Source organism: Triplophysa rosa, linkage group LG25 (genome assembly GCF_024868665.1).
Source record: "Triplophysa rosa linkage group LG25, Trosa_1v2, whole genome shotgun sequence".
Taxonomy (NCBI): Eukaryota; Metazoa; Chordata; class Actinopteri; order Cypriniformes; family Nemacheilidae; genus Triplophysa; species Triplophysa rosa.
This window is the reverse complement of record NC_079914.1, coordinates 6,056,839-6,084,548: the sequence shown is the minus strand read 5'-3', so window position 1 is coordinate 6,084,548 and position 27,710 is coordinate 6,056,839. Positions and strand designations below refer to the sequence as shown.

The 27,710-nt window shown below is 40.4% G+C and overlaps 2 protein-coding genes across 2 annotated transcripts in view; one reads left to right on the top strand and one right to left on the bottom strand.

Annotated features, from left to right (window-relative positions):
* The first annotated feature begins 1,685 nt into the window (after positions 1-1,685).
* Positions 1,686-8,374, top strand: gtpbp2b (GTP binding protein 2b). Its single transcript, XM_057325566.1, has 12 exons — positions 1,686-2,031; positions 2,733-2,759; positions 2,855-3,039; positions 3,140-3,245; positions 3,680-3,877; positions 4,339-4,513; positions 4,625-4,844; positions 4,978-5,113; positions 5,195-5,253; positions 5,343-5,514; positions 5,600-5,764; positions 5,994-8,374. Exons 1-12 carry the CDS (start codon positions 1,861-1,863, stop codon positions 6,180-6,182), a joined length of 1,803 nt encoding a protein of 600 aa, XP_057181549.1. The 5' UTR covers positions 1,686-1,860; the 3' UTR covers positions 6,183-8,374.
* An 84-nt stretch (positions 8,375-8,458) lies between these two features.
* The window catches only part of tp53bp2b (tumor protein p53 binding protein, 2b), a 28,449-nt gene continuing 9,197 nt past the window's right edge, over positions 8,459-27,710 (bottom strand). Inside the window, exons 3-18 of the mRNA XM_057325565.1 lie at positions 27,390-27,503; positions 22,677-22,753; positions 22,461-22,562; positions 21,492-21,669; positions 20,577-20,761; positions 20,038-20,202; positions 19,779-19,956; positions 18,394-18,522; positions 18,229-18,308; positions 14,911-15,298; positions 13,178-13,923; positions 12,337-12,474; positions 10,248-10,381; positions 9,461-9,627; positions 9,144-9,343; positions 8,459-9,064 (exon numbers count right to left, since the gene is read on the bottom strand). Coding sequence (XP_057181548.1) covers positions 9,023-9,064; positions 9,144-9,343; positions 9,461-9,627; positions 10,248-10,381; positions 12,337-12,474; positions 13,178-13,923; positions 14,911-15,298; positions 18,229-18,308; positions 18,394-18,522; positions 19,779-19,956; positions 20,038-20,202; positions 20,577-20,761; positions 21,492-21,669; positions 22,461-22,562; positions 22,677-22,753; positions 27,390-27,503 — 3,023 coding nt within the window. The 3' untranslated portion in view covers positions 8,459-9,022. The remainder of the gene's footprint in view (positions 9,065-9,143; positions 9,344-9,460; positions 9,628-10,247; positions 10,382-12,336; positions 12,475-13,177; positions 13,924-14,910; positions 15,299-18,228; positions 18,309-18,393; positions 18,523-19,778; positions 19,957-20,037; positions 20,203-20,576; positions 20,762-21,491; positions 21,670-22,460; positions 22,563-22,676; positions 22,754-27,389; positions 27,504-27,710) is intronic.

Below are 27,710 nucleotides of genomic sequence, written 5' to 3'. Positions count from 1 at the left end.
ATGAGTGGTCACTTGTGTTGTTTTTATGTGGTGTTTTTAATATGCTTTAAGGCAAACCATGTGCAAATGTTTCATTTTAAAGCCTTGCTTGGTATTTTCTCCATAAAACTAGTACATTTACATTTAGTCATTTAGCGGACGCTTTTTTATCCAAAGCGACTTACAAAGAGTTTCTTAGTAGGGAAAGGGAATCTTAGTACATTCATTTTAATAAATAAACTGTTTGTTTAATGGGTCTTGTAACTTTTCTAGCATTTAAGTTTAGCCAAGTAACGGTTCTTCTACTGGTAACCCAAAATAATACTGGTTAGACATAGTTGTGCTCCAAAGTTTGCACACCCTATGTAAATATGACCAAAGAAGGCTGTGAAAATAAATCTACATCATTAAGCCTTTTGATCTTTTGTTTAAAAAAATCTAACCTTTCATTAGAGAATAAAGATTTTTAAATTGGGGGAATCTCATTATGAAATAAATGTTTTTCTCCAATACACATTGCTCATAATTAATCATAACACTTTATTCGATACTTTTTGCAACCTTCTTTTTGTCAAGATAACAGCTCTGAGTCTTTACCTATAATGCCTAATGAGTTTTGAGAACACCTGACAAGAGAACAGAGACAATTCCTTTATACAGAAACACTCCAGACCCCTCAGATTTCCAGCTCCATGTTGGTGCTTCCCCTCTTCAGTTCTCCCCACTCATTTTCTGTAGGGTTCAGGTCAGGGAACTGGGATGTCAATGGCAGAAGAACCCATTTTGTTTTGATTTTGATGTTTGTTTTTAGATTATTGTCCTGTTGGAAGATAATAACATACATACACACACACACAAAAAACGAAAATTCTGTCATCATTTACTCACCCTTATGTTATATCATACCTGTATATACTTCTTTGTTCCAATGAACACAGAAAAAAGATATTTGGAAGAAAGTTAGCAATTTTCAGTTCTCGGACATCATCCACTACCATAGTAGGATTTTTTTTTAGGAATTTAGGAAAACAAAGAGTTCTCGGGCACCTTTGACTACCGTTTAATTCTTCCTACTTATAATCAATGATGTCCCGGAACTGAAAATGACTTACATTCTTCCAATTATCTTGAAATAACATAAGGGTGAGTAAATGATGACAGAATTTTCATATTTGGGTGAACTGTCCCTTTAAGGAAACAGCAGCGTGGAAGTCAATGCTTTAGCAGTGTAGCTAAAATGCGAAATGGAGTTTAATTTGTATGGACTCCGAATGAGCCAGGTGGAATGGATTTGAATAAGCAGAAGCGTGGAAGTCAAGGCTATGGAGTTTCATTTATTAAGCTTCCTCATGTGGAACGGATTTGACTGACGGGACTCTGCGCTAAATGAGAGACGCTAAAAGTGAGTCGGTCCAATATCATTGGTCTTAAAAAGTGAGTGGGTCCTGTCCCACCCACATACAATGGTTCCGACGCAATACAAACTGATGGTGCATTCCAATAAATATCAATCAAACTGCAGTTGGTTTGTTTTGATGTAAGCCATAAGAGCTAAACAAAAATACAGCTAACTAACACAATAAAACACAAAAAAACATGAAACTGAGTTATCTCTTTTTGGAAACAAATTCTTCATATATATATATATATAAACATATATACATTATGCTTGACGGATGAAATGCACGAATGACGAGTTTGGAGGGGGCGGGCTTACGGAGGAGGCTGTAACTGTGCTCATGGCTCCCGGACCGCCAGTGCAATAGATAACATGAATGATAAGAAATGCACGGCCTCGTGCATTCTTAAAATACATATACATTCGATTTAACGCACATATACCACCCTTTAAAAACGTAGCTTTTGTTAAAAGCGAGCTATATGGATGTGCAGGTTACAGAGCGCTGCAGCATCAACTCTGCGCCAAAAACAAACAGCCCGCAGAATGCAGCAGAAAATGCACCAAAGAAGAAGAAATCTCGAAGGGGCAAGAGAGGGAAACGACGGAGGGGCAAGAAGGCAAACGAGCCTCCGCCGTTTTTACCACCGGAGGTAACGTTAAATGGATACTGTAACGTTATGTGTTGGCTGATGCTAGCCGTTAGCCTGCGGAGATTCTCACCGTGACGTTTAAATAAACAAGATCTCACAAGACAGAAAGCAGTAACAATTTTGTGTCTAACAACAGTGTCCTTTTGATACATATTACATGTTAATGTAATTTAATAACGCTGTAATAACAAGTGTATTATTACAAGATGCTCAGCAGAATATGACGTATACGCAATATACCATAGGAACAGTGACATCCGCCAAAATGATATGTCGCTACTCTAAAATTATAATACATGACATGTAAAAACGTTTTGTCTATAAATATAAAGACAACTGCGTTGTTGTACAGAATAATACAATACAAAAAAAAAACAGAATTACAAATACTCCTGTGCTGCGTTTCAGACAACTCGGATTTAGGATATTTCCCCCCTCAACCGGGAAATAATTTCTAGAACAGCACTGTTCCAATGTTAATAAAACTTACTTTGAATGTACAAGTGACATTGTCATTAGTGATATTGTTTGAATGTTTTTAATGTTACTACAATCGTTATTTCCGGGTTTGAGGCGGGAAATATCCCACATCCGATGTGTCTGGAACGCAGCATTACTTTTGCCACACACAGTTTGTCAAAATCTCTTCTGCAGCACTTTAAATTCAACAGATGTTTTGACGCATCTTTGTTACCTTTTAGGCTGAAGAGGGAAACATTGAATACAAGGTACACGGCCACTATCACAATATCAAGTCATAAAGAAATGAAACTCTCATTTTAATGTGTTTTCTGACATCACACTGCACACATCATCTGCGCAGCTGAAGCTGGTTAACCCCACACAGTATCGGTTCGAGCATCTGGCCACACAGTTGAAATGGCGACTCCAGGAGGGCCGTGGGGAGGCTGTGTATCAGATCGGGGTGGAGGATAATGGTCTGCTGGTTGGACTGACAGAAGAAGATATGAAAACATCATTGAAGACCCTTCGCAGGATGGCTGAGAGGTATGCAGACTAAACAACATGATGTCTAACAGACATCTCATTCATTCTTTCATGTTAATGCTTACACGTGTGTTTTGTAAAACTCTATGACTTTGTGCAGGGTGGGAGCTGATATCACACTTCTGAGAGAGAGGGAAGTCGAGTGTGATCGGGCTCGACGAAAAATCGCAGAAGTTCTGGTGCGGAAAGTTCCAGATGACCAACAGGTTAGCTAGTGATGCAACAGTGAGTCGTTTTATTGTAAATTGCTGTTCTTGTCATTCTAGCAGTTGAAAACTTTGTAACACTCTTTTTTTACGTTCAGATACCAATATTTGTAAAACATCAAAATAAACAATTCATGAATTCGAAGAATTAAAATTCATTTTGTGTTTTGTGGTAACCTACTTCAATATCTAAAATTCTGGAATTTTTATTTTAATTTTGTCTTGAGTTATTATAAATAACATAAAAATCATATTTATACACTAGGAATTTCTGAGTCTTTAAACCTGCTTTCTTTTGGTAAATTGTGTAAAAACACAGAATGCTTAGATCTCAAAATGTTCCCCTTTTTCAAAACCTTGAACATCCTTATTTGCCATTGACCCACTTATGAATGTTTTACTATTTTTTGAAGATGTTGTGTTTGTGTGTGTAGTTCCTGGATCTTCGTGTGGCTGTTCTGGGTAACGTGGACTCAGGAAAGTCGACTCTGCTGGGCGTGTTGACTCAGGGAGAGCTTGATAACGGGCGAGGCAGGGCGAGACTTAACCTCTTCAGACACTTGCATGAGATTCAAACCGGACGGACGTCCAGCATCAGTTTCGAGATCCTTGGCTTCAACAGCAAAGGAGAGGTCAGTGATTGTCTTTACTTTCTTTCTTTTTCTTAATGGTTAATATTTATTTAATTTTATGTTTCTTCTTCAATACGTTTCTGAAAGCTGTTTCTGTTGTTTTATACAGATGAAGATTATTCTTTTTTTTGGAATCTTTATCATTTTTCAGTTGTGTTTTTAAAAAAATATTTATTATAACTATTATTAATGTTTTCTAGCTGTTGTCAAGGCTTTTACATTAAACAATAACTTACGGACTGAAAAAGCAAAACTTTGAAATGTGATTGATTCACATTTTTTATCAATATTTTTTTTTGCTGTAGGACAAGGGGATGGCGGTTGTAAATGCAAATGTTAAATTTCAATAATTGAATCGGACCTGCAAGCGCAGTTTTTTCCCAATTTGCCAAGTTCTGTAACCCCCTGCTTGCCTATTTGGAAAGGAATGTAAAGCGATTGTCTTTTTCTCACTGATTTAGGTTGTTAACTACAGCGATTCCCGTACAGCAGAGGAAATATGTGAAAGCTCTTCTAAGATGATCACATTTATCGATCTGGCCGGTCATTACAAGTACCTGAAAACCACCATATTTGGCCTTACAAGTTACTGCCCGGACTTTGCCATGCTGGTTGTAGGGGCCAACACAGGCATTGGTTCGTATTTTCACATTCATTCGATTCATTTGCATGCAAAATCTGTCAGTCTATTCTATTAAATCTAATATACATGATATTTTATTTTCATTTGGTCAAATTCTTTCTTAGCCGGCACAACACGGGAGCACCTGGGTTTGGCCATGGCCCTAAAAGTGCCCATATTCATTGTAGTGAGTAAGGTGGACCTGTGTGCCAAAAGCACCGTGGAGAAAACCGTCCGTCAGCTGGAGAGAGTTCTCAAACAGCCCGGCTGCAACAAGGTCCCAATGGTGGTGGCCAACCCTGATGATGCGGTGACCGCCGCACAGCAGTTCGCACAATCATCCAGGTACACGTGAATCTGCCAGTGCATTGAACTGGATCACAAAGCATCACGCCACCCTTGTTACCCCATCGCTTTGTTGTGCATTACTAGTTTACGTGTTTGCATATACTGTAATGACGCATCTCTGTCCCCACAGTATTACGCCCATCTTCACCCTCTCCAGTGTATCTGGAGAGAATCTGGATCTTCTGAAGGTCTTTTTCAACATATTGCCTCCTCTAAGCAACAGCAAGGAGCAAGAGGAACTCATGCAGCAGCTGACAGAATTCCAGGTACACACAAACACAACACACACAAAGCAGCACACATGCTGTCTCCATCTTAAATTGATGTGAAAACATTGTTTCTTGCAGGTGGATGAGATTTACAGTGTTCCTGATGTGGGGACTGTAGTTGGTGGGACACTATACAGGTCAGTCACCTGTTGCATCTATAGCTTATATATCACTTTAGCTTATTTCTTGTTGATAGTTCATTTTTATGTTAATTTCCTCTCTGTAGCGGCGTATGTCGTGAAGGAGATCGGTTAGTTGTGGGCCCTACGGACGATGGGAAGTTCTTGAGGTTGAAGGTGTGCAGCATTCACAGAAATCGCTCTGGATGCCGCGTGCTGAGAGCCGGACAGGCGGCTACGCTTGCGCTGGGAAACTTCGATCGCTCATTACTACGAAAGGTCCGTGAAACTGTAATGAAAACAACACATATTGCACTGATGCAGTGAAGGCCGGAAAACAGTAACATTGCACTTGTGTATTTAGGGCATGGTAATGGTGAGTCCTAAGATGAACCCTACCATCTGCTGGCAGTTTGAAGCCGCCATCGTCCTCCTGTTTCATGCCAAGACGTTCCGCCGTGGTTTCCAGGTCACGGTGCACGTGGGGAATGTGAGGCAGACCGCCACGGTGGAGTGCCTGCTTGGCAAGGTGTGATTGTTTAAATTCAGTTTAGTTTTGCTAAATAAAATGTACCTTCCAGATTTACATTTTTAAGGTTAGGGAAGAAGCTCCCCCCCAAAGGGCTGTTATATTTTTTGCACACACAAACATTTTTTTTCCTTCAACAGTGAGAATTGTTTTATTTTCAATGAAGAATTTTCGTTTTTGTAAAAACTGTTGCTTTTAATTGAAATATATCTGTTTGTGTCTCTTTTAGGAGGAGCTGCGGACAGGAGAAAGAGCCGTAGTGTCTTTCCGATTCTTAAAGCACCCCGAGTATCTGCGCGTAGGAGCCAAGCTGCTCTTTAGAGAGGGTGTCACCAAAGGCATTGGACACGTGACGCACCTTCTGCCGTCCACTCAGAACCAAGTGCCTGACCAGAACCGCAACCAGAACCACAGTTAGATACATAGAGACCCACAGGAAGTGACATCAAAAACATTCGTTTCCATCATGCAGTCATTTCCTTTACCTGCCTTTGCCTACTAATTCTGTCGTGCACCTTTTATTCTTTCACTCATATTAGCAACAGGCTGCTTTGTGCTACTTTAATCATAGATTTGCCTGTTGTTTTGGAACCTTTTGTAGGTTTGTGGTGTAATGGTTTCTCTGTAAAGTGTGTCTGGTGGGGGAAAGAGTTTGAAAAGTTTTTTACATTTCTACTTGTGTGTGCGTGTGTGTGTGCTTCCAATATTGTGGTAATTGGATGACCTTGAGAAGGCATGTGGGGTTTGGAGTCGCTAAGCTGTGGTCTAAACTGGGTGTCTGTTATAACTCCTTTCTGCATTATAGATATGAGAATGCAATGGTAGCATCTATCTGATTGGAAAATATGTAATTGTCCATTTTGGTTTCTCAGATCCTCAGCAGTATTCAACATTACACATTACCCCCTCTTAAAGGTCCAGTGTAGGAAATTTAGCAGCATCTAGTGGCTCACTCCACCGCTCGCCCCTCCCTTTCGAAGCACTACGGTGGCCGACACAGAACTAAGATGTCGTCACGTTTTCGCTTCTTTGCCGAAAGAGATAACATATTTATGAAACGCACTCTGTAGAGCAGTTTGTCCGTTTAGGGCTACTGTAGAAACAACATGGCGAATTCCATTTAAGGGGACCCGCGGTGTGTGTAGATAGAAATAGCTCATTCTAAGATAATACAAACACAACTCTTCCTTATGGAAGGTCTTTAAACACATCTGAAGACATAGTTATGTATCTTATATTGCATTTTTGTCAATAGATCCTCCAAAAAAATGACACACTGGACCTTTAAAATAAAAGTGTTAAATAATGCCGTAGAACCTTTCTTGGATGTATGGTTCGATAAAGAACTTTCCACATCTGCAGATCCTTTCTCGTTCTTTAAAGTTGATTTATAGTGCTAAAAAGGCCATTAAAAATGTAAGAAAGAAATTTTCAATAACCTTTAGAGAACCAAAAATGTTTCTTCTATGGCATCGCTGTAAATTACCTCTTTTAAAACTTTTATTTTTAGGAGTGGAGTAGATTTGGCGCACCCTTTAGACTTGTAGCGAGACATGAGCAGCTTGAATTTCTGTGAAATTTTAAAATCATTTTTAGTCATTTTGTTTCATTCTTAAATCACATTTGCAAATTGCAGCAATTTATGTAAGAATGGTTTCATGCACATTTGACACAAATTTGCTGTTTTCCATTAATGACGACCATTCAGGGCTGGACTGGGAAGAAAAATCGACCCTAGCATTTTTAGGCCAACATCGGCCCTCCACCTAATCTGTCAACGGGAGGGGGGGACGTTATAATACGTCCGTCTAAGCGGCCAACGCCTCCGTTCCGGCCCCATACGTTAGCGGCCCACCGGGAAAACGCCCGGTAAGCCAGATGGCCAATCCGCCCCTGCGACCATTGATCAGCTCATTTGTTGGTGTCATGAAACATCGCACCAACTTTCTTTAGCACAAATCAGGCTTAATGTGCCACGTTACACATTATAATGACGCAAATATTTTGCACACATTGTGTGCTTGTTTGTATGGAAGGTTGTATTACAGGGTTCGAGTGAAAACACTTGGCAGCTTTGTGCAACCAGCGTCTGTTGTGAGATACCACGCAAGCACAGGAAGCAAGATAACAATTGTGTCGTTTTGTTCACCCATGCTTTTCTATTCGAGATATTGTGCAATTATTAAAAACATTGAATGTATTGATCATGGATCTAAATGTAACGATTACTAACTAACAATGTGTCATCTGTAAAAGCCTATTTTATTCAACATCGTCCTAGTATATGCTTTAGACTTTATTCACCAGAGAACAAACTTCAGAGTAAATTGTTCGTCAGAACCATTGTTGCGTAAATTTTATGGTTTTACGAACAATTTCATTTGTTCTCTGGTTTCATTAATGGATCTCTTCTCACAGTAATGTCAACAGTGCATGTTGTGCTTACACAAATAACAGTTAACATTGTCTGAAGTGCAGCCGGTTGGCTATATTAATGTTGGGATGTATCTTCATGTAGGCTACTTCCTGAAAAGGTGAAGCCTGCGAACAAGATCAGACATCTATTGCTTTGGTGTATTAGTAATAAAGAATTAACGTTTGATTGTGGAAGCCCTTTGTTGTGGTTTCATTTTTTTATTGAAGAAATAAAAGTTTGAACCAGAAGATTAACTTAAAATCAAAAAGACAAACATGTTAGGATGTTGACTCAAAGTTTTTATTACGATAAAGGATAAGTGGTATTTACGCTGCAGAATAAATTGTTAATTGTTCACAGAACACACCGTTGTAGCGTAGCAGCAAGCACCATAAGAACAAGTTCATGGATGGCGTTACGGATAAGATTAAGAAAAAATATAAAAATCTCAAATCTGCAAGAGGTTTAGTCAAACAAATGAGCATTTGTGCAACAGAAATCTAAAAGATGAACAATAGCAAATCACTGAAATCCTTCATACGAGACATAATACTCCTGTTCAATATATCAATGGATCTGTGCCATCGATAAATTCTCCTTTACTTCAAACATACATGCCTAAATGTGCATCTAACTTCAATCTACCTGTGCTAAAAGGTTTAAACCTTACAAACATGTAAAACATTCTGCTATGAAACTTTTATTCATGGTTTTTATTCACAACTCAAATCCGATGCGTTCTTCAGAACTTCCTTCAGTGCTCCGGGACGAAGCGTTCATTGAAACGATAGACCTCATTCCCCCCCCAAAACCTCAGCCTCATCTGCGCAGATTTCGAGATTTTACGCGAGGCTTCTCTGTCGGGGCTTGATTCTTGGATACAGCTACAAAAAAAGAAGCAAATCTTACCAGCTTGTAGTAAACAAATGCAAACAAATACAACAATTGAACGTGGTTTCTCACCCCGAGCAGATTGCGAGGTATATAGCCCTCGTTGTCGGCACATCTCGCCCACCACCACTCAGTCTCTTCGTCGTCTTCTCTTCTTAGGACCGTCAGACAGTCTCCCTCTTTAAACGACAACTCGTCCGGAGACTCGGCATCGTACTTCCACAGGGCATAAACTACCCCCCTGTTCATGATGCCCATCTTCTCCTGCACACCTGTGGAAGAACAGCAGAATGCACATTTTTTACAAATGTTTTACAAAATTCATGTTTCATAACTCATAGGCACCATGCTCTACAAGTTTGTCTATTTCGTAATATCAGGTCTCTCACCGTAGAGAAACTGGGAGCACTGGGCATAGCCTTCCTCCATCTCCTCGCACTTATCGGCTGCCGTCTGCAAGTCGCTGTATGTCATGGCGTAAATAGCAGCTCCGGACTCCACCAGGAACTTACACACCTGCACGTTATTACAAGAGGCGGCACAATGTAGGGGAGTCCTGAAAGAAGAAGTGATAAATAAATATTAATTATAAAGTGTTTCGCCCATTTTATACCATAGCCCTCAAAGTTTATGGTTTAATCTAACCTAAGAGGGCATTTAAAGTCCCAGTGAAATAAAAAATGACTATTCTTATTTTTTCATGAAATACTGCGGCGTTTATAGTAAATAGCTTATCAATGTGGGTCATTTTCTTTTTAAAATTCATGTACCCTCACAATCTTCAATTAAAATCTGAAAATGCACTTCCGCCCTGAAATGACGATCCATCTCAAATGACGTAAATTAGACGGCTTGGCCGGAGCATCCGTTAACTCCTCCCCTTCAACTGTCAGTCTGCTGCAGTTTCATTTCAAAATCAATGCAACAAATGTTTTTACATATTCAATCAATTCGCAGTTGAAAAACGCAAGCCACGCCCACTAATGTTCTCCTTTGAAATTCCTTTTCACTCGAAAATGTGTCAGAATACGGAATTAAAAATGATCGCAACTTCCAGTTCACGGGGACTTTAAGGCAAACATTGAACATTACTTGAAGGCAAACATCCCTGAACATTACTTTTGGCCACTACTACAAACACAGCAAAATGATGTTTTGAAAAATGATGTTGCGTACCATCCATCACTATCCGCAGCATTCATGTTCACTCCAAACTGCACCAGGAACTTCACGATTTCCGTGTGTCCAGCGCAAACGGCATTATGCAAAGCCGTGATGCCCTCATCGTTGGGCATACTGGGGTCGTCCACCTGAATAAATCACACATGAGCACTTTTGCATTGCAAAGCTCTTATACGACACATTGTCATGTTTGGTATCGCATCTACTGCATTTGCATGCTTTCAAAGGTCCAGTGTATGATATTTAGCGGCATCTAGCAGTGAGGTTGCGAATTGCAAGCAATGGCTCACTCCACCGCTCACCCCTCCCTTTCGAAGCACTACGGTGACTGACACAGAACTAAGATGTCATCACGTTTTCTTTGCCGAAAGAGATAATGTATTTACGAATTGCGCTCTGTAGAGCAGTTTGTCCGTCTTTAGCTGTAGAAAGAACATGGTCAATTCGATGCAAGGGGACCCGCGGTGTGTGTAGATAGAAATGGCTCATTCTAAGATAAAAACATAACTCTTCATTATGTAAGATTTTTATGTACTGTATATTAGTTACAGTTAGGGAAATAATTATTTGATCCCCTGCTGATTTTCTAAGTTTGCCTGCTTACAAAGAAATGAAGGGTCTATAATTTTTATCAACCAAAAAATCAGGGGGAAAATGTTATATAAAGGTTATAAATTGATTTGCATTTCAGTCAGTGAAATAAGTATTTGATCCCCTACCAACCAGCAAGAATTCTGGCTCCACAGATTGGTTATGTGCCTATATGGACCGCAGATTAGTCCTGTCACTTTAAGAAAGTACTCCTAAGTCAGCTTGTTATGTATATAAAAGATGCCTGTCAACAGAATCTGTATCTTCCATTTCAACCTCTCCACCACCATGGTCAAGACCAAGTAGGTTTTAAAGGATGTCAGCGACAAGATTGGAGACCTGCACAAACCTTGAATAGGCTACAGACAGAAGCTTGGTGAGAAGGAGACAACTGTTGGTGCAATTATTTGGAAATAGAAGAAATACTAAATAACTATCAAATGCTCTTGTTCTGGAGCTCCCTGCAAGATTTCCCCAATGGGGTAAAGATGATCATGAGAAAGGTTAAAGATCAGCCCAGAACTACACGGAAGAAGCTTGTTAATGATTTCAAGACAGTTGGGAACACAGTTAGCAAGCAAACCATTGGTAACACGCTATGCCACAATAGATTGAAATCCTGAAGCACCCCCGCAAGGTCCTCCTCCCCAAGAAGAATCAAACGTTTGAATCAAAATGATTCAGAAAAGGCTTTGGAGAAAGTGCTGTGAGACCAAAATTGACTCCTGTTTTTGGAGGGAGAGAAATGCCGACTATGACCCCAAGAAAAACCCTCCCTACAGAGAATTGTTGGAAACATTATGCTTTAGGGCTTTTTATCTCTGCCACGGGCACAGGATGACTTCACCGCATTGAGGGGCTGAGGGACGGGCCAGTGTACCGTAAAATCTTGGATGAGAACCTCCTCCCCTTAACTAGATCACTGAAGATGGGTCGTGGATGTGCCTTTAACTTGACAAAGACCCAAAACATATTGCCAAGACAACCAAAGAGTGGCTTAAGGAGAAGCACATTATATGTCCTAGCCAGTCTCTAGACCCTAGTCCTATAGAACCTCTGTGAAGGAGGCTAAAACTCCAATTTGCTGAGCGACAGCCAAGAAACCTTAAAGATTGACAGAGGAGTGGACTAAATGTATCCGGACACATGTGCAAACCTGGTGACCAACTATCAGAAATGTCTTACCTCTGTGCTTGCCAACAAGGGTTTCTCCACCAAGTTAGGATAAATACTTATTTCACTGACTGAAATGCAAATCAATTTATAACCTTTATATAACATTTTTTCCCCTGATTTTTTATGTTCTGTCTCTATCAGTTAAAATAAACCTACCATAACAATTTTAGACCCATCATTTCTTTGTAAGCAGGCAAACTTACAAAATCAGCAGGGGATCAAATAATTATTTCCCTCACTGTATGTATATTTACATTGGACCTTTAAATTGCTCGGTAGTTCATCAGACTGATTTATCTCGAACATGATTCCTCACGTCGTATATGATTCTTTGGACCAGGTCGTATTCACCCTCCAGAGAGGAGTCCAGCAGGAGGGCCAGTGGGTTGAACCGCACACGCATCCCGTGGTCGATGCGCTCTGAGCCCGTCTTGCGCAAGTTTGTTCTTTTGCCCTGATAAACAAGAGAGAATGAATGGTGGATTCACGATTAGGAACGAAGCATCTTATTGTCCGATTATTTATATTATATACAAATTACTGGTAGGACATAACATACAGTACATATAAATCTAATTAATAAAGTTAGTCGTAAGGATTTTAGACATCAGGAACGTCTACATATTAGCTTGACTTTGAACAGAACCATTCTTTCATTTCGCATATTAAAAGCCCATTGAGGGTCACTGGTTGCCACTTCTGCTCCATTTAAATGTTTAATGAGATCTGCGTGCAGAATTTTAGTGTGACTGGTTGCTAAGCAACACCCCAGAATGGATGCTCTGATTTCGATCTCCACTGACCCGACCTGTTCTCACACTCTCTCTCCTGCTCTCATCTCTATCTGTGGTTGTACCTGAGCTTGAAATATTCTTGTGCTTGTTCCAAATACAGCCTTACAAATTCAATCCTTATGATCCACTTGGAAACGTATAGAAGCACTGATTTACTCCACATTACAGTCATGTGAAAACCTAAACGACCCATACATTCGTTGACCTATGATGTACTAACAACTGAATTGTTTGGGACAGTACCATGGCATGTAACACTTCACAAAACTCATCAAACACCACAATGCCTGACAATCTTTTAATGAAGGTTTCTGATTGGTCGGAGCAAACATTAGGGTGTATTCTTAATGTGGTTTTACTTACCAGTGGAAGCGTGACCTGTCCAGTGACCTCTGGAGCCTTCATATCAACACTCTCCTCCTCTTGCTCTGTTATATTGGGATATGGAGGTGGGGGGTAAGGTGGGTACTCCTCAATATAAGGTTCTGGAGCGGCCGGGCCGTAAACTTCCTGTTCTTCTATAAGTGATGGCGGAGGGAACAATCCAGAGCTGCTATCATCCGGAATGGGAGATCGAGGTGGAAGGAGTGGAGGGATCTGATCTTCATCCTCTTTCTCACACTCCGGTATCCTCGCGTCACAGGGTCCTTCCTGGGGTACGGTACCATCCTCAGCCTTTCTGTTGCCATCCTCAGCCTCCACCTGCAGGAAGCCCGCTGGGGTGATGGCGGTGGTCTCCATGGCCGCCAGTGTGGTCTTCTGGTAGAGGAGCTTCTGGATGTTGGGTCCGCTCGGACCCTCGGGTTCGGTTATAGAACTGCGTTTTTTCAGGGGCCTGGGCGCGTGGTGCAGTCTCTTCCGCAAAGCCTCCAAATCGACATCGCTCTGGAGCCGATGGGAGTTCGAGAGGAACGGCAGCAGTTTGGTCGGACTGAGGGGGCGAGGAACGCGTTCTGTCTCCTGGATCTCGCGGGAGGAGGTTGAAGGGGCCGCACTGGGCCCCAGGTCCACCTGATCATTATCTAAGCCTCCAAGTTTCTCAGTATGACTGCTGTCCTGAGGATAAGACTGCTGCCCCCCACTGGATGGGATGACTGGTTTACCGTACACTGAGAGAAGGACAGAGATAGGAAACAGGCACTTTGTTAAATCAGCTATAGAGTGTCATTTCTTGTATATTCCAGAGTAAACAGCAAAATAAAATCTAAAATAATGTGTACCACTGTAGCTTGAATAGACATAGATAGTTTCAACGGAAACAACATAAACATTATGCGGCCCAAACGTCACTTCATGTAGGCCTCCGCAAAAAATCAATAACTGTTGAGTAGTTTTCATTTAATTTATTACAATTAATGTACAAAAAAACAAATTCATATGAAATTAACTTCGGGCCGTTGTTTTTCAAGAAATGGAAAAAACACTACTTTTTAGGTGAATAAATATTGTGTTAAAAAGTTGACAAGCAGTTTTTAATACTTTACTATGGCAAAATATTAGCAAAACCCAGAGTCAAACACAAACGACTAATAATAATGATCTGTAGCAAAAAATATTTTATTATTTTATTTTACAATAACCAGTTAAATGTACATTAATCTTTACTAAAGATAATACATTGTTGAACAAACAGTTTTATTCGTTATGAATAATTACCTAAATAAACAATTCTTACACCGATAATATCATTCAATATTAGTAAGTTGTTTATGGTTGTTCTATTATAAGAGATTCTTATGTTCACGTTTGTTTGGAACGCCTTTATGACCCGTGTCCCCGTCCCGCTGTGTCCTTCAAGGGTGCAAAAACGTCATTTGAAACTCACCCAATACTTTGTTGAAATATGATACAAAATTCAGACCGATTTAACTACATTACCCTGCTGTAATAATAAAGCGGCTCGATTCTAATACCATATCCAAAGCATTTCTACCCTAGGTGACCTTTTAAGTTGAATGAAAGCTTCTGAACTCCAAAATGTCACAAGAAAGATTTGGATCGTAAGTATGAAAGAAATATTGTCTTTTTAAAATGACATGTTAGGAACACCTTAGCAACAAACTGTTTTGGGGGTCATGTGAGGTGTCTGTACTCACGTCGAGGTTGTGATCGGGTCAGCGTGCTTTGACCTTGGTAACCCTTCCCAAGAGCGCTTTGCTGGGTGTACATTGAATAGATAGAGCTCGCTGCTACAGTCTGGGGCTTGCGGAGCGTGGCGGGGGTGGATGTCTCTTTCCCCGCCTCTGATGTGAAAGGACGTACCGTCGCGGCGGGTAAGGTGTCCGGTTTGGAGGGCAGAGGTGCGGGTAAGGTTTGGTTTTGGGATGGAAGGGGCATTGGAGGTTTCTGATTGGCTGATTTGCCTTTGCCGGGGAAGGTGCCTGTGCTGTATGGAGGTTTGTTTAAAGTGGACTGGCCTGATAAAGCAGGTTTGGGTTTGCTAGGAACAGGTGGAGGAACCTTGCCAAATGGTTTCTCTGCAGACTAGAGGAGAAGAGAAGAAGACAATCAGCATATTGCACAGATTCAGCAAGAAGATAGATATAAAGCTCAAATTCTGATTATATGAACTCATCAATCACATTACTGAGGTTTAATATGTGTATCTAGTGGGTTGCTTCTGTTCTGGTGGTGGGATCGATTTAATATCTTGATATAACAAAAACCTCAGGTGTTTGATGCATTATTGTTCATTTACTGCACAGCATCTCTGTAATTCTTGTCATGCGTTCACCCGTTGTAAATTTTGTTCGAGGGTAACTTCACCCAAAAATGAGATTTCTGTAATTTCGTTTTAAACCTGTATGACTTCCACAGAAGCAATCTTTCCATTCAAGGAAAGGCTGTCAGTCGCTTACATTTTATTTAAAACCTCATCGTGTGTCTACACAAAAGAAACAAAGCCACCCCTGTTGAAAAACCAGCATATGCTGATTTGGTATGTTTTGATGCTGGTTTGTGCTGGTTTAACATGCCGGTTTAAGCTGGTCATGTGCTGGTCCACAGCTGGTTTAAGCTGGTCAAACCAGCATCAAAACATACCTAACCCAGCATATGCTGGACATGAGTCTGAAACAAGTTGAGTTATTGATGACAGACTTTAAGTGATAGTTCCCCCTAAAACGAAACCTTAGACTGCATGTCAAGTTATAATAATTGTTTTATTTATTTATTCATGTCAGTTCCAGAACAGTGGGGCCGGCTGCATTAACTGCTTAGACTAGTCTTACAAGTTAGTCATCTCATTTTTTTCTTCAAGACTGGACATAACATAAAAGGTAGATTGGTCTAATTGAAATCTGAAAAGTAAGACTAACTGCTAGTCAGTGAGACTCGTTGTTAAGACACAGTCTTAACTTGGCGGCTCTGTTAATGCAACTGGCCCCAGAAGACCCTGGAGGCGGAGTGAGCTTTTGTTTACAGTAGCAAATTATATATTTTTTCCGTTATTGCATCCCATCTCAAAAGTGTGTCTTGAGACCCTCGCGTTCAGCACTGCTCATTATTTTAGCGCCTCGTTTTTTTGGGAACATTTTATTTTTTGTGTGTCTTGCGTTTTTAGACAAATGTGTGCAAATAGCCCCTAAGGCCTCATTATAAAATGTCACCTGTGCACTTAAAATGACTTAAAATGTTCTTTACTCTTTTACTAACGACAAAAATAACACCTACATGACCTGAGGGTAAAAAATAATATATTTTAGGGTGTACTAGTGTTGTCACGATACTGGAATTTCTAACTTCGATTCAATACCTAAAAAAATATCGATATTCGATACCATTTTCGATACCACGGGGAATAAACTGCCATAGCAATAAGGTCCTAATAAGCAATAGCAATATAGGCCTTTTTAAATTTTATTTGAAGTTAAATTGTACAAGATTAGACAATGAGGTATATATTTTTACATTATTTATTAATTGTTAATCTAATGTTAATTTTACAAATACATTTACTATTTAAAGTCAAAGTTGTATTTGTCAGTATTAATGGACCAGACCCTGTTGAAAAAACCAGCCTATGCTGGTTTGGTATGTTTTGATGCTGGTTTGTGCTGGTTTAAACTGCTCATGTGCTGGTTTAAGATGGTCATATGCTGATTTAAGATGGTTCTTAGCTGGTTTAAGATCAAACCAGCATCGATCAAAACATACCTTACCCAGCATATACTGGATTTTTCAACAGGGGAGCTTACATAAATAGTTGTATTTTTTAACTAACATTTAAAAGAGATTAATAAATACTTGAACAAATGTATTGCTCATTCATTGTTCGTTAATGTTAGTTAATAGCCTACATTTTTATTTGGCTAAATTGGCTTTTATTCACATAGGCCCATACTGTAATCATTGATCAGCGCACATATAGACAGAAACGCAAACTTAAACGCAAGAACTGTTGCAGAGACTCCGCATCTTTCTAACATTAACAACTTTTAACCGGAGCGAATGAGACGAGTGGATGAAATCATTGAACAGCGCACACACATAGAGCGCTATGGTAAACACGGAAGTGCAAACATGTATCACACGCGAGAACTGTTGCGGAGACTTTACTCGCACCAGCATTATTTCAAACATCAAATTAACCGGAGCGAACGAGACGAGTGGATGAAATCATTGATGAGCGCACATAAAGACAGAAACGCGTGCATTAAACATGAGAACTGTTGCGGAGACTCTGTACTAACATAAACAACATATAACCAGGGCGAATGAAACGAGTGGATAAAATTATTGATCAGCGCACATACATGGATCGCTATGGTAAACACGGGAAGCGTAACGAGCGTGCACCAGGCCAGATGTGTTACTGAGACTGGCCATCTTTTCTAACATTAACACTATTTAACTGCCGCAAACGAGTCAAGTCTGTGAGAGGAGGCGGGGCTCTGTTGTTATGCGTTCACGTGCAGTGTGTCAACTCACTGTCGGAAAAGAGAAAGAGAGCGGGAACGCGCAGCTGATATCGATACGTGGGACATGGGTATTGGAACCGTTTCAGATTCTTCAGTATCGATACTTATCGAAATATCGATATTTTTGACAACACTAGGGTGTACAGTGCCTTTAAAGAAATAGTTCTCCCAAATATAAAATCATCGGTCATCATTTACTCACAGTTGTCGTTTCAAACCTGTATGACTTTCTTCTGCAGAACACGAAAGAAGATATTTTGAAGAAAGTTGTTAACCGAACAGCGGCAGCACCCATTCACTTCTATTGTATGGACACAAAACAAATGCAAGTCAATGGGTGCCGTCGCTGTTTGGTTAACAACATTCTTCTAAATATCTTCTTCTGTGTTCTGTGGAAGAAATAAGATCATACGGATTTGAAATGACACGAGAGTAAATGATGACAGAATTTTCATTTTAAGGTGAACTGTCCCTTCAAATCACTCAGTGCAGTACCTGGGCATCCCTCAAGAGGTCCTCGCTACTCTGGTTCTTTCGTAAGGGCAACGGCGGCGGTCTCAAATCTGCCTGAGGATCTGTAAGGAACATTACAGAGAACATGGGTAAGCAACATGCCTAAACTGTCACAAATCGCTAAACTTTTAAGGTTTATCATTGTACCTTTCTCCTGGGAAGCGTGGCTGGTCATACGGGGAAGGGTGGAGGAGTGGCCATGGGCACTGCGGTTGGTTTCTGTACTGGAGAACAACTCTGAATCTTTGGACATCTTACTTGTCAGGATACCAATACCTGCCACATGAAGAAAAGACAGATGGATCAGAGTCACATTGGCACAAGAGAATACAACGGTACAACACCACATGGACGGTACGACAGTGTATGTCATGTGACCGTAAAAATGTATGGTAACACTTTACTTAAAGTGGTCATATGGCGGGAATACGTGTTTTTCTGTGTCTTTGGTGTGTTATAAGTTGCCCATGCATGTATTAGACACGTAAAATTGCAAAAATGAAAGTGTCGGAACAAAAGATGCATTCTATCTAAAAGCGAATGCTCACCCAGACCTGCCTGAAACGCCTCGTGTAACCACACCCCCACAAATCTACATCAGTTCGTGGTATGAGTTGACTAAGACCACCCAAATGCACACGCAAGTAAGGTGGGCGTACCTGTCAGTACAATTGCTTTGGAACCTGATGTTCCAAATATGGTAAGAGGCGTTACAATTCTGTCACACACTTGCAGTATTCGACCAATCACTACGCACTGGTTATCCGGCCAATCATAGCACACCTCGCTTTTCAGAGCTTTGTAAAAGATCTGCACGTTTCAGAGAGGCGGGGCAAAGAGGAGATACAAACATACACGGTATGTGGAAAACACAGTGTTTTTTAACCTTAAATCGTGTACACACATCGCATTCCATCTAAAACAAACGATAATATTCGTTTTAGCCGTGTCATATGACCCCTTTAATGCCTTTATGTATAATGCATTATAAAGGGTTATTAAAGGCTATGATTATTCATAATGTGTGTTGTAATACATTAAATGTTGTTGTAAAGAATTATAACCAAATAAAAAATGCAAAGTGTAACAACGAATTGATAAGTGTTATAATGTATTAACAGTAGTTACAATTATTCATGAGACATTACAATGCATTATAAGGTGCATTACAGCGCCAAGGCAAGGAAGACCTTGAAGGAAGGTGGCTAGAACAATGCATGCAGTGTTACTTAGGTTGGCAGGGAACTGCACAACTTTGTTGCGGTTATTTAAAGTCTTCATTAAAAATCAAAACTGACCTCATTATCTTTAAACAAAAACAATAAAGTCCCTGTGAATTTTCCTTCAGTATCCTGACACCTTTCTGGCTGAAATGCAATATCGAATGACAAAAACAGTGGGCGTGGCTTGTGTTTTATTCTGCTAACTGACTGGATAGGCTTTTCATTTTGAAATGGATGTTTCGTTCATAACCTCTTAGATTCCCATAAGCATTATCCCATGGTTATTTAATAAACAAACAACAAACGTACCTGTGGTTGGTTTGGGGGGAGGTTTGGGCACAGTAGTTGCGACGTCGGGGTAAGCAGGCTTCACTAGGATCTCTTGTCGGGGAGGAACCGGAGGGGCTGGGGTGGTCTGAATATACGGCCCAACGGCGGCAACCCGGGACAGGGCAGTGGGCTGAGAGATCTGGCTTTCAGAGGGCAGCTGCAAACACAGGAAAGAATGAAAGAACGTTACATTTCTGCCAAATAAGAACAAACCGGTGAAAAGCGGAAAGTTGCTCACAGGCAAGTTCTCTTTCTGTTGGAGAGCAGCTTTCTTCTTCCACAGTCGATCTTTCAGTTCAGCCACTCTTTTGTCCATGGCAGCCATCTCGAGGTTCCTCTTGTTTAGATTCTCTCTCTGGTGCTGGAGTTTGGCACTTTGCTCCTGGTTCAACTTATTTCTCAGCTGAAGGAAAAAGGAAAACGGCAGGGCAAAAGAAGGACTGTTCAATTTTTGGTGTGAGGCAGAGACCAAAATAGTTTCATTTCACTATCTATTTTGTGCCTCTATAATTCTTTATTGCATACTTATCAGCTATAACGGTAATTCCATAGAAAGATATATACTGTATATATACAGTATATAAAAGCTAATTCAAAATATTGATAAAACGATAACATTTTTTGCTGTATAGTGTCCGATCACAAAAGTTATGTGGAAGTCTTAAGGTAAAGTAGCTAAAATAAGCCGTTTAATTCTAAAGGTCAAGTCTGACATTACGTTAACATTATAAATGGACATACAAATTAAAATGCGTAAAAAGTGTAGCGTATGTGTACCTGAAGTTCTTTGTAGAGCCTCTCCAGTTCTCCCGTTGAGCTCGGCCCGACTTCGTGAGCGACGTCCATTTTGCCGCTTCGTAATATCTCTAACTGTCGACTCAACTCCTCCACCCTGCTGACGGCCACCACCAGCTCCCGCTGTTTCTGCTGGAACAGGCCGTTCATCTGCTCTATCTCCTCCACTACAAAGAGCCAGAGAGAAACATTAAGCATTTCCTTCTCTTGTTAATTACTCGCTCACTTATATTTCCATGATCATTTGTTGTTGTCCCTCATGATTTATTTAGTCGTTAATGGCATTTTAGAATAAGGAAACGGTACAAAAAGTAACTGTTTCATTAGTGGAAAAACGGGCCACAACAAATGTTGTCTTGGTAAATGATCTAGGAAGAAATCCTCAAACATTTCTAATGAGAAAATATGAACATCTCGCAAATTAGGTATCTCCATCATAAGATCGTAATAAAAAAAAAACAGAAGGTTGAAAAAACAAAAATACCTCATTTGACTTAAATTAAATCATTTTATTAAAAAGTCTACTTTTACACATTCCATAGTTTTGGTAAAATTAATTTAAACTCCTTTAAAGAACAGAGTAATATTTCAAATATAAATAGTGGACATCTATTCAGTTCTAGAAGCACCAAACAAATGTCAAAATAAAACTTTTTCTCAGACTGGTTTCAAACAATCCACCATCCGACATCAGTCAGCCAAACAGGAAGTCCCTGTCCAAACTTACACAATTGGTTTGGCCAATGTTGCTACATGGAAAATGACATGTTTAGGTAACGTTTAACTAACGTCAAAGTAACGTTTATGCACGTCGATATTTCTACATTCATTTTTATCTGGTCTACTCTCCTAAATTTTCAAGGTACTTTATACTGGTCCTGCTTCCCAAGTTCTGACCTAGTTTACTGTTGCTGATGCGTTTCTGCTCCACTTGTCCTTTAAGAGCTCGAACCCTGCGCAGTTTGGCCTCCTGGTTCTCAGCGTTCTCCCGCAGCAGCTTTAGCTTCTCCTGCTCGGACGCCTGCTGCTGCTGTTGCCTCTGGTCCTGCATCTTCAGGAAACGCAGTCGCTGCTCCTGTGAGATGATGTCAGGTTAACATCTCGCAGCTTCAGACATCATTAAGGCCCAATCCCAATTCTACCCCTTACCCCTACACTTTCCCCTACCCCTCCGTTTGGTGCGTTCACGTGAAGGGGTGTCTCAGTTCTCTTTTGGTTGGAGGGGTAGGGGTAAGGGGAAAATTAAGAGAAATTTCCAACATGGCTGCTCACTCGAGCAAGCGGACCAAATAAATGTAAGTAATTTTTGCCATTAATAAGGATTTTTATGACAATGTTTCATTTTATGTATGTTACATTCAATCTTGTGTTTGTATTTACAATGATGTTCTTTTAACGTTTGCAAAAAAAATCGCTAAAGTTTGCTAGTGGACAGCACTGATTGCACAATATTAGAAAATATATTTTTATGTCATATACCCGGCACATCGGCGCATGTCCTCTGACGTAACGTTATGAGCTAGCAACGACGTATGATGACGTATAACAGTGTAGTAGTGGTGTCCCATTTCTTAGCGGAAAATTTGTAACACTTCCCCTTGCCACTTTGTTTCAAGGGGCAAGGGGCGAGGGGTAGGCGAAGGGGTAGAAAATAGAATTGGGATTGGGCCTAAATATTGAAGAAGCTCTTTAATTAGAAGCTGTTTACATTCAGTCTGATGCTGATAGAGCTCAAAGTTTGGATAGTCTATGAAGCTTTCATTTTTCTATTGACTGTGAACTCCTATCTTGTTTCTCTTGACAAACTGAGTGATGAGTATAGTCTGTGGGTCATAGACATCAATTAAACAGCTTTTCATTTACAACCTTAGATGCCAGTAGCTGTTGTTGGGCGTTGATCTGCTGCTGTTGCCGTGACGCCATCTCCTGCAGCTCACTCAGGGTGATGTCCACACGAGGAGGAACCATCTAAATATTCAGAGCAAGACTTTATCACGATGGCCATCTATGAGCTTCAGAGCCTCTAATCTTGAATGGTTATCAGTTTGTTTACATAGAAACCTTAAAAAAGTTCATACTCACTCCATTCTCCATGTGTCTGTCCATTATCCCCTTCACCGCATTTCTTTTGACAGGAGGCTCTGGAGCTCGGTGACCTCCTGGAGTTATAGAAAGTAGTTTAATAAAATAAACCACAAACTTGCATTGAAAGAAGGACTTGAGAAATATCGAAAGAACAGAATATTTTAGCGGATGGGCTGTGAATTGAGCCAGTAAGTTATGGCTGCACAATATTGAAGAATAATGCAATTTAATGAAAAGAATAATGCAATTTGAAACATGCGATATGATAATGCTTAAAGTCTGTAAAATCATTTTAAATGATATTAAACTATATTTATAACCATTGCATGAATTGTGCAACCAACATGTTTTACATTCCTTCTTGCATAAGGAAGCTTTGCTCTCTCTGTTTCCCTGATCTCTCAACTATCAATGTTGACCTAAAACCTGACCGAACAAATTTTTTTCAAGTCTTTATTTATTGCAAACCTTTGCTATATACACATTTACAGTATTTCAAGGATTTCATAATATCTTGCAGCTTCACAATAAGCTATCACCCGTACCTCCCTAGCAACCTCTCAGAAAACCCTAGCAACAGCAAAGCAACTCCCGAGGAACTACAGTACACATCAAGGCTAAATCACACTGATCCAGCACGGTTGGAGTTTGTTGGCCTTTGTTGGATCAGTGTGACTTGGCCTTTCCTGATAGCACACATACCTCTTGGAGACGTCTATTTGATGTCTGCATTTACGTATTTTTTATAAATCCATCTCTGAGATGTCTCCTGTCAAATGTCATATAGACGCCTTTCCTGTTAGTAAACATTGTGATGCGTTTTTGTGGGTGGAGCTTAGCTGGAGGCAGAAAGATCCCACTGACCACATTAGTAATGCTAGGGAGCACGTTTTGTTTGCTTGCTTTTTGAGAATGACTCGAAAAAAATCTGATTTAACTTTAACATGTAATGTCCCTCACTGTCTAGGACCGCGATTGTTTTTTAAAAAAAAGTTAACTTTAACGCAAGGAATCTGGCCGACCTGTACGCGCTCACTCAATGGATCCAGAGACGAACTGACATGATTCCCTCCAGTTAAGTGGCCTGACATCTACATCTACCAGACAGAGAAACCAAGTGTTTATAGTAAAGATTGAACTGAGAGCTATAGATGCATGCGTGTGCTAACAGTGGCAAACGTTAGAAAATGCATTTACTTGAACACAAACCTGATACATAACATGAGCCTTCTCACTGTTCCCTCTCCCTTTATACTAATGCACTTGTGACAACTAAAAATAGATGACAAACTGTTTCTTTTATGTTTAGTTTCTGGCCGATAGTTAACTGCTAGTTGTATAACTAACAAAGTTAGCGAGCATACCCTATGCATTCAAAAGTTAACGCTATGTGAAAAATAACATTGTTCCCCAGTTTATGATTTAGGCATACGTGAGATATTTTTAGACGCATACCCAAATCATAATCCACACCAACAAAAGACAGTAGTTTTTTAATCTTGGGTTACTGTTATGAAGTGAAACGGGAGCATGTTTAATGATCGTTTCTGTTCCGTCCGCTCGTTTTATTGTTTAACTACAGCTGTCGAACAACACAACAAGATGATATTTTAAACTCCTTATGTAGCCGAATCTGTGCTGGTTTGTATTGACCGCCTCCAGTTTTCCCTTTGTTTCACCTCCAGCTAGTGCTGTGACATAAGCGTGACGTCGGCGAGAAAGGGGTCTATAGACATCTAGAACAGTGTTTCCCAACCCTGGTCCTCGGGGCACACCTTCCAGAATGTTTTAGTTCTCCCCCTATATGAAACACCTGATTGATGAGTTGAATCAGGTGTTTTATATAGGGAGAGATCTAAAACATTCTGGAAGGTGTGCCCCAAGGACCAGGGTTGGGAAACACTGATCTAGAAGATGTCTGTAAGATATTTATGATTTAGAATGTATGTAAATCGCCTTTTCCAAGACGTTTATTAGATGTTTTTGCACAGCAGATGTTTTCCAGATCTTTAGCAGACGTCTTACAGACGTGCCTGTACTATCTGGGTTAACACTGTAGCATTGTTACAGTGTTAAGCACTGTAGCATTGTAGCAAAAATCGGTTGAAAGATATGGGGCTCAAAATAAGACACTGCACAAACCAAGTTAAAACACATTGAAGCCAACAGTTTCGCCTTTAAACAAACCACCCATAAAGACCAGGCTCAAAAAGCCTGAAAAGCAGAGATCAAGTCGGCCTTGAAGTGAACCTTATTATATAATAGCTGTTTGACCCGACAAAACAACCAGTGCTCAATTATCATGCATTTGCCAGGGTTCCACTTACATAACATCAACTTCAGCACCAACAACACTAGCCGCTTATATAGGTTACCGGATAAACGGGTCTAAGAGCAAAACAATGGCCAGCAAATGACCTTGGTCACAGTCTGATACCCCCTGGGTCCTAATAAGAGCTTACCGGTTACACAAGTCCATGGTTTTACCTCAGCTCTGTGTTAAAACAAACCACAAACACAGCGATTAGAAGCCACGCTGGGTGTAATTGACAATAATTACCCCCGACAGAAAAGTAAGGCTGTTTGTGAGAAAAAGACACGCACACAAGAGCGACACAGCCAGCGCTGTTGTGTAACAGACGCTCTTTGTCCGGCATGAAGGGCCAAAGTCACTCGGTGAAATCTGAAACCGTGCACACGGTTTCGCATGACTGGGATGTTTAAACCCCTCACGGGACGAGGGAGGATTCACTTTAAACCCCTCGCGGGACGAGGGAGGATTCACTTTAAACCTCTCGTGGGACGGGGGAGGGTTCACTTGAAACACGACGTGTAAACAAATAAGCAGTGATGGTGACGTGAGGTATTTGTGTTTTAAAAATAACTCGCGACACAATGAAGAGGCAGGACCATAGTAAAGTTGTGGTTACTGTAGTTTTACTACAAATAAAACCAAAAAACTGTAGTTAATTATCATAAGGCAATTCATTTACTATCTACAGTGTATATGTCATGGTTCTGCCCCACCTTGTCTTGCTTCTCTTGACCTAGTGGCAGAACCATGATAGAACCTCTTGTTTTATGTGGAGAGTGACGTTTTGTCCCTGATGGTCTTCCACTCTCCGGTGTGGCGTCTCTGTTCCCGCACTTTCGTCTCCACGTTATTGATTGTTAATTAGTTCATGCCCCGCACCTGCTTCCTCTTGATTTGTCCCCTTTATAATGCCCTTGTGTCTTCTGTCTCGTGCTGGATCATTGTTCTGTTGCGTTGTGTTTGTCTTTGTGGTGAGTTCTTGTTGTGTAGTTAGTTTAGTTTACAGTGTTCATGTCAAATGTTATTATTTTCAGTCTAGTTAGTTCCTGTCCGTGTTGCTATGTTTTGTTATGTTCCCCCACGTGGGTCCTTGTTTTGTATTTTTAGTTATTATTAAAGTTTGTGTTAACCCCTTACCCGCTGTCTGCATTTGGGTCCTCTGTCCTTGTCTCTGTGTCTCACCCTGAGAACCGTGACAGTATATGTCGAACATCTGACCAGTTCACTAACAAAAAATGATACTTTCATGGCTTTTGGCACTATGGTACTACTGAGGTTATTTTTTAGTATGGCCCGTAACATGCGTTTTATGTGTGCTTATGCAAGAATGTCAGAAAAAAAACAAAAACGAAAAATGTATTTGTATACAGAAAACATATAGCGTGTGTGAGCATAGAGTATGTCTGACTAAGCTCTTCATTTAGGCTTTCAATGCCTTTGACGGTACACGATGACTCACACACACAAAGAGTAACTGTGTATGGTGTACATCTGCTCATTTGTCTCACACAGGTGTTCCTCCACCCCCCGGATTCAGCATTACAGGACACACAATGTCAATATCTCTTTAATGTCTCAATTGTTTATATAAAGGGCAATGAGCACATTTCTTCCATGACATCGTCTATTTTTAACCAAATTATTATCACATACCTTTTATTCTCCCAAGAAAAACCTGAACGTACTTGAATGTAGGCATTTGTGTAGTTGCTTACTAAACGTCAACTACTGTCTCAATTGTTTCTATTGACACCATCAAGACATTTTTTAGATTTGCATACAGTATTTTCAGGAAGATATAGATCTGTTTTTACCCTAAGGCAATGCCCACACAACACACCAGCCTGCGTTAAATAATTCATACCCTCTCAGTCATAACCTTGTCGAATTTACAACCTCTCTATTCCCACTCTCCCATTAAAGGAAATGACATTCACGCTGGTTCGCATCAACACTGTGGCCGTGTGACATTGGAGCGCCAAAGGCCAAAGGATGCACTTGAATGCGCCATTGAACTGGCATGAGAACAGATGCGGTCTGTGTTTCTCATTATCTAATCATACAACAGTGTGATAAGGAAAACTATCTCATAGGATTTGTTTAACAATCAAATTTTAATTTGGTCATATCCGTTTCATATTTTTTGGTAAACCACATTTATGTATGGATTAATGTGAAATGGTAATGTGGTAATGTGTAATGTATATGGATGAAAATTTCATCATTTACAAAATTACAGTAAAGGCAGCCCCAAAATTTTAGAAACAAAATCTGATTTGTTGTGCCAAGTAAATCAACAACAACAACAACAACAACAACAAAAAACAGATCTTGTCGACTTTGCCCTAAAACAACCCCACAATACTGTTGAACTCCGCTATCTCTCTCTCTCTGACCTGTATCGTGGCCGGGTGCTCTGTCATGTCGCAGGAAGAATCGCACCTCCGCCCTCTGCTGACCCCAGCGCTGCAGCACCTCGATAATTCGCTCGCTGTCGCCAATCACGCGCTCTGAGAAAGGAAGCGACCAATTAAAAACAAGGGATGCAAATTAGATGGCAAAGATCCATTCCGGAGTGATGTACCGCTGCACCTGTACACCACTGTCGCATTGACACATGCAGAATAAACTCCATAAAAATGATCCATTCTCCAATAAACTCCATTCTATCTGTAATGACTTTACTAAAATCAGATGGTTTGAAGAATCTTCACGCT

Bases quoted from the DNA above. Each gene is read 5' to 3' on its own strand.
- gtpbp2b (XM_057325566.1), top strand. From the start codon at position 1,861: ATGGATGTGCAGGTTACAGAGCGCTGCAGCATCAACTCTGCGCCAAAA. The intron at 2,032-2,732 runs GTAACGTTAAAT...GTTACCTTTTAG, and splicing joins CGCCGTTTTTACCACCGGAG to GCTGAAGAGGGAAACATTGA. The intron at 4,514-4,624 runs GTTCGTATTTTC...ATTCTTTCTTAG, and splicing joins AGGGGCCAACACAGGCATTG to CCGGCACAACACGGGAGCAC.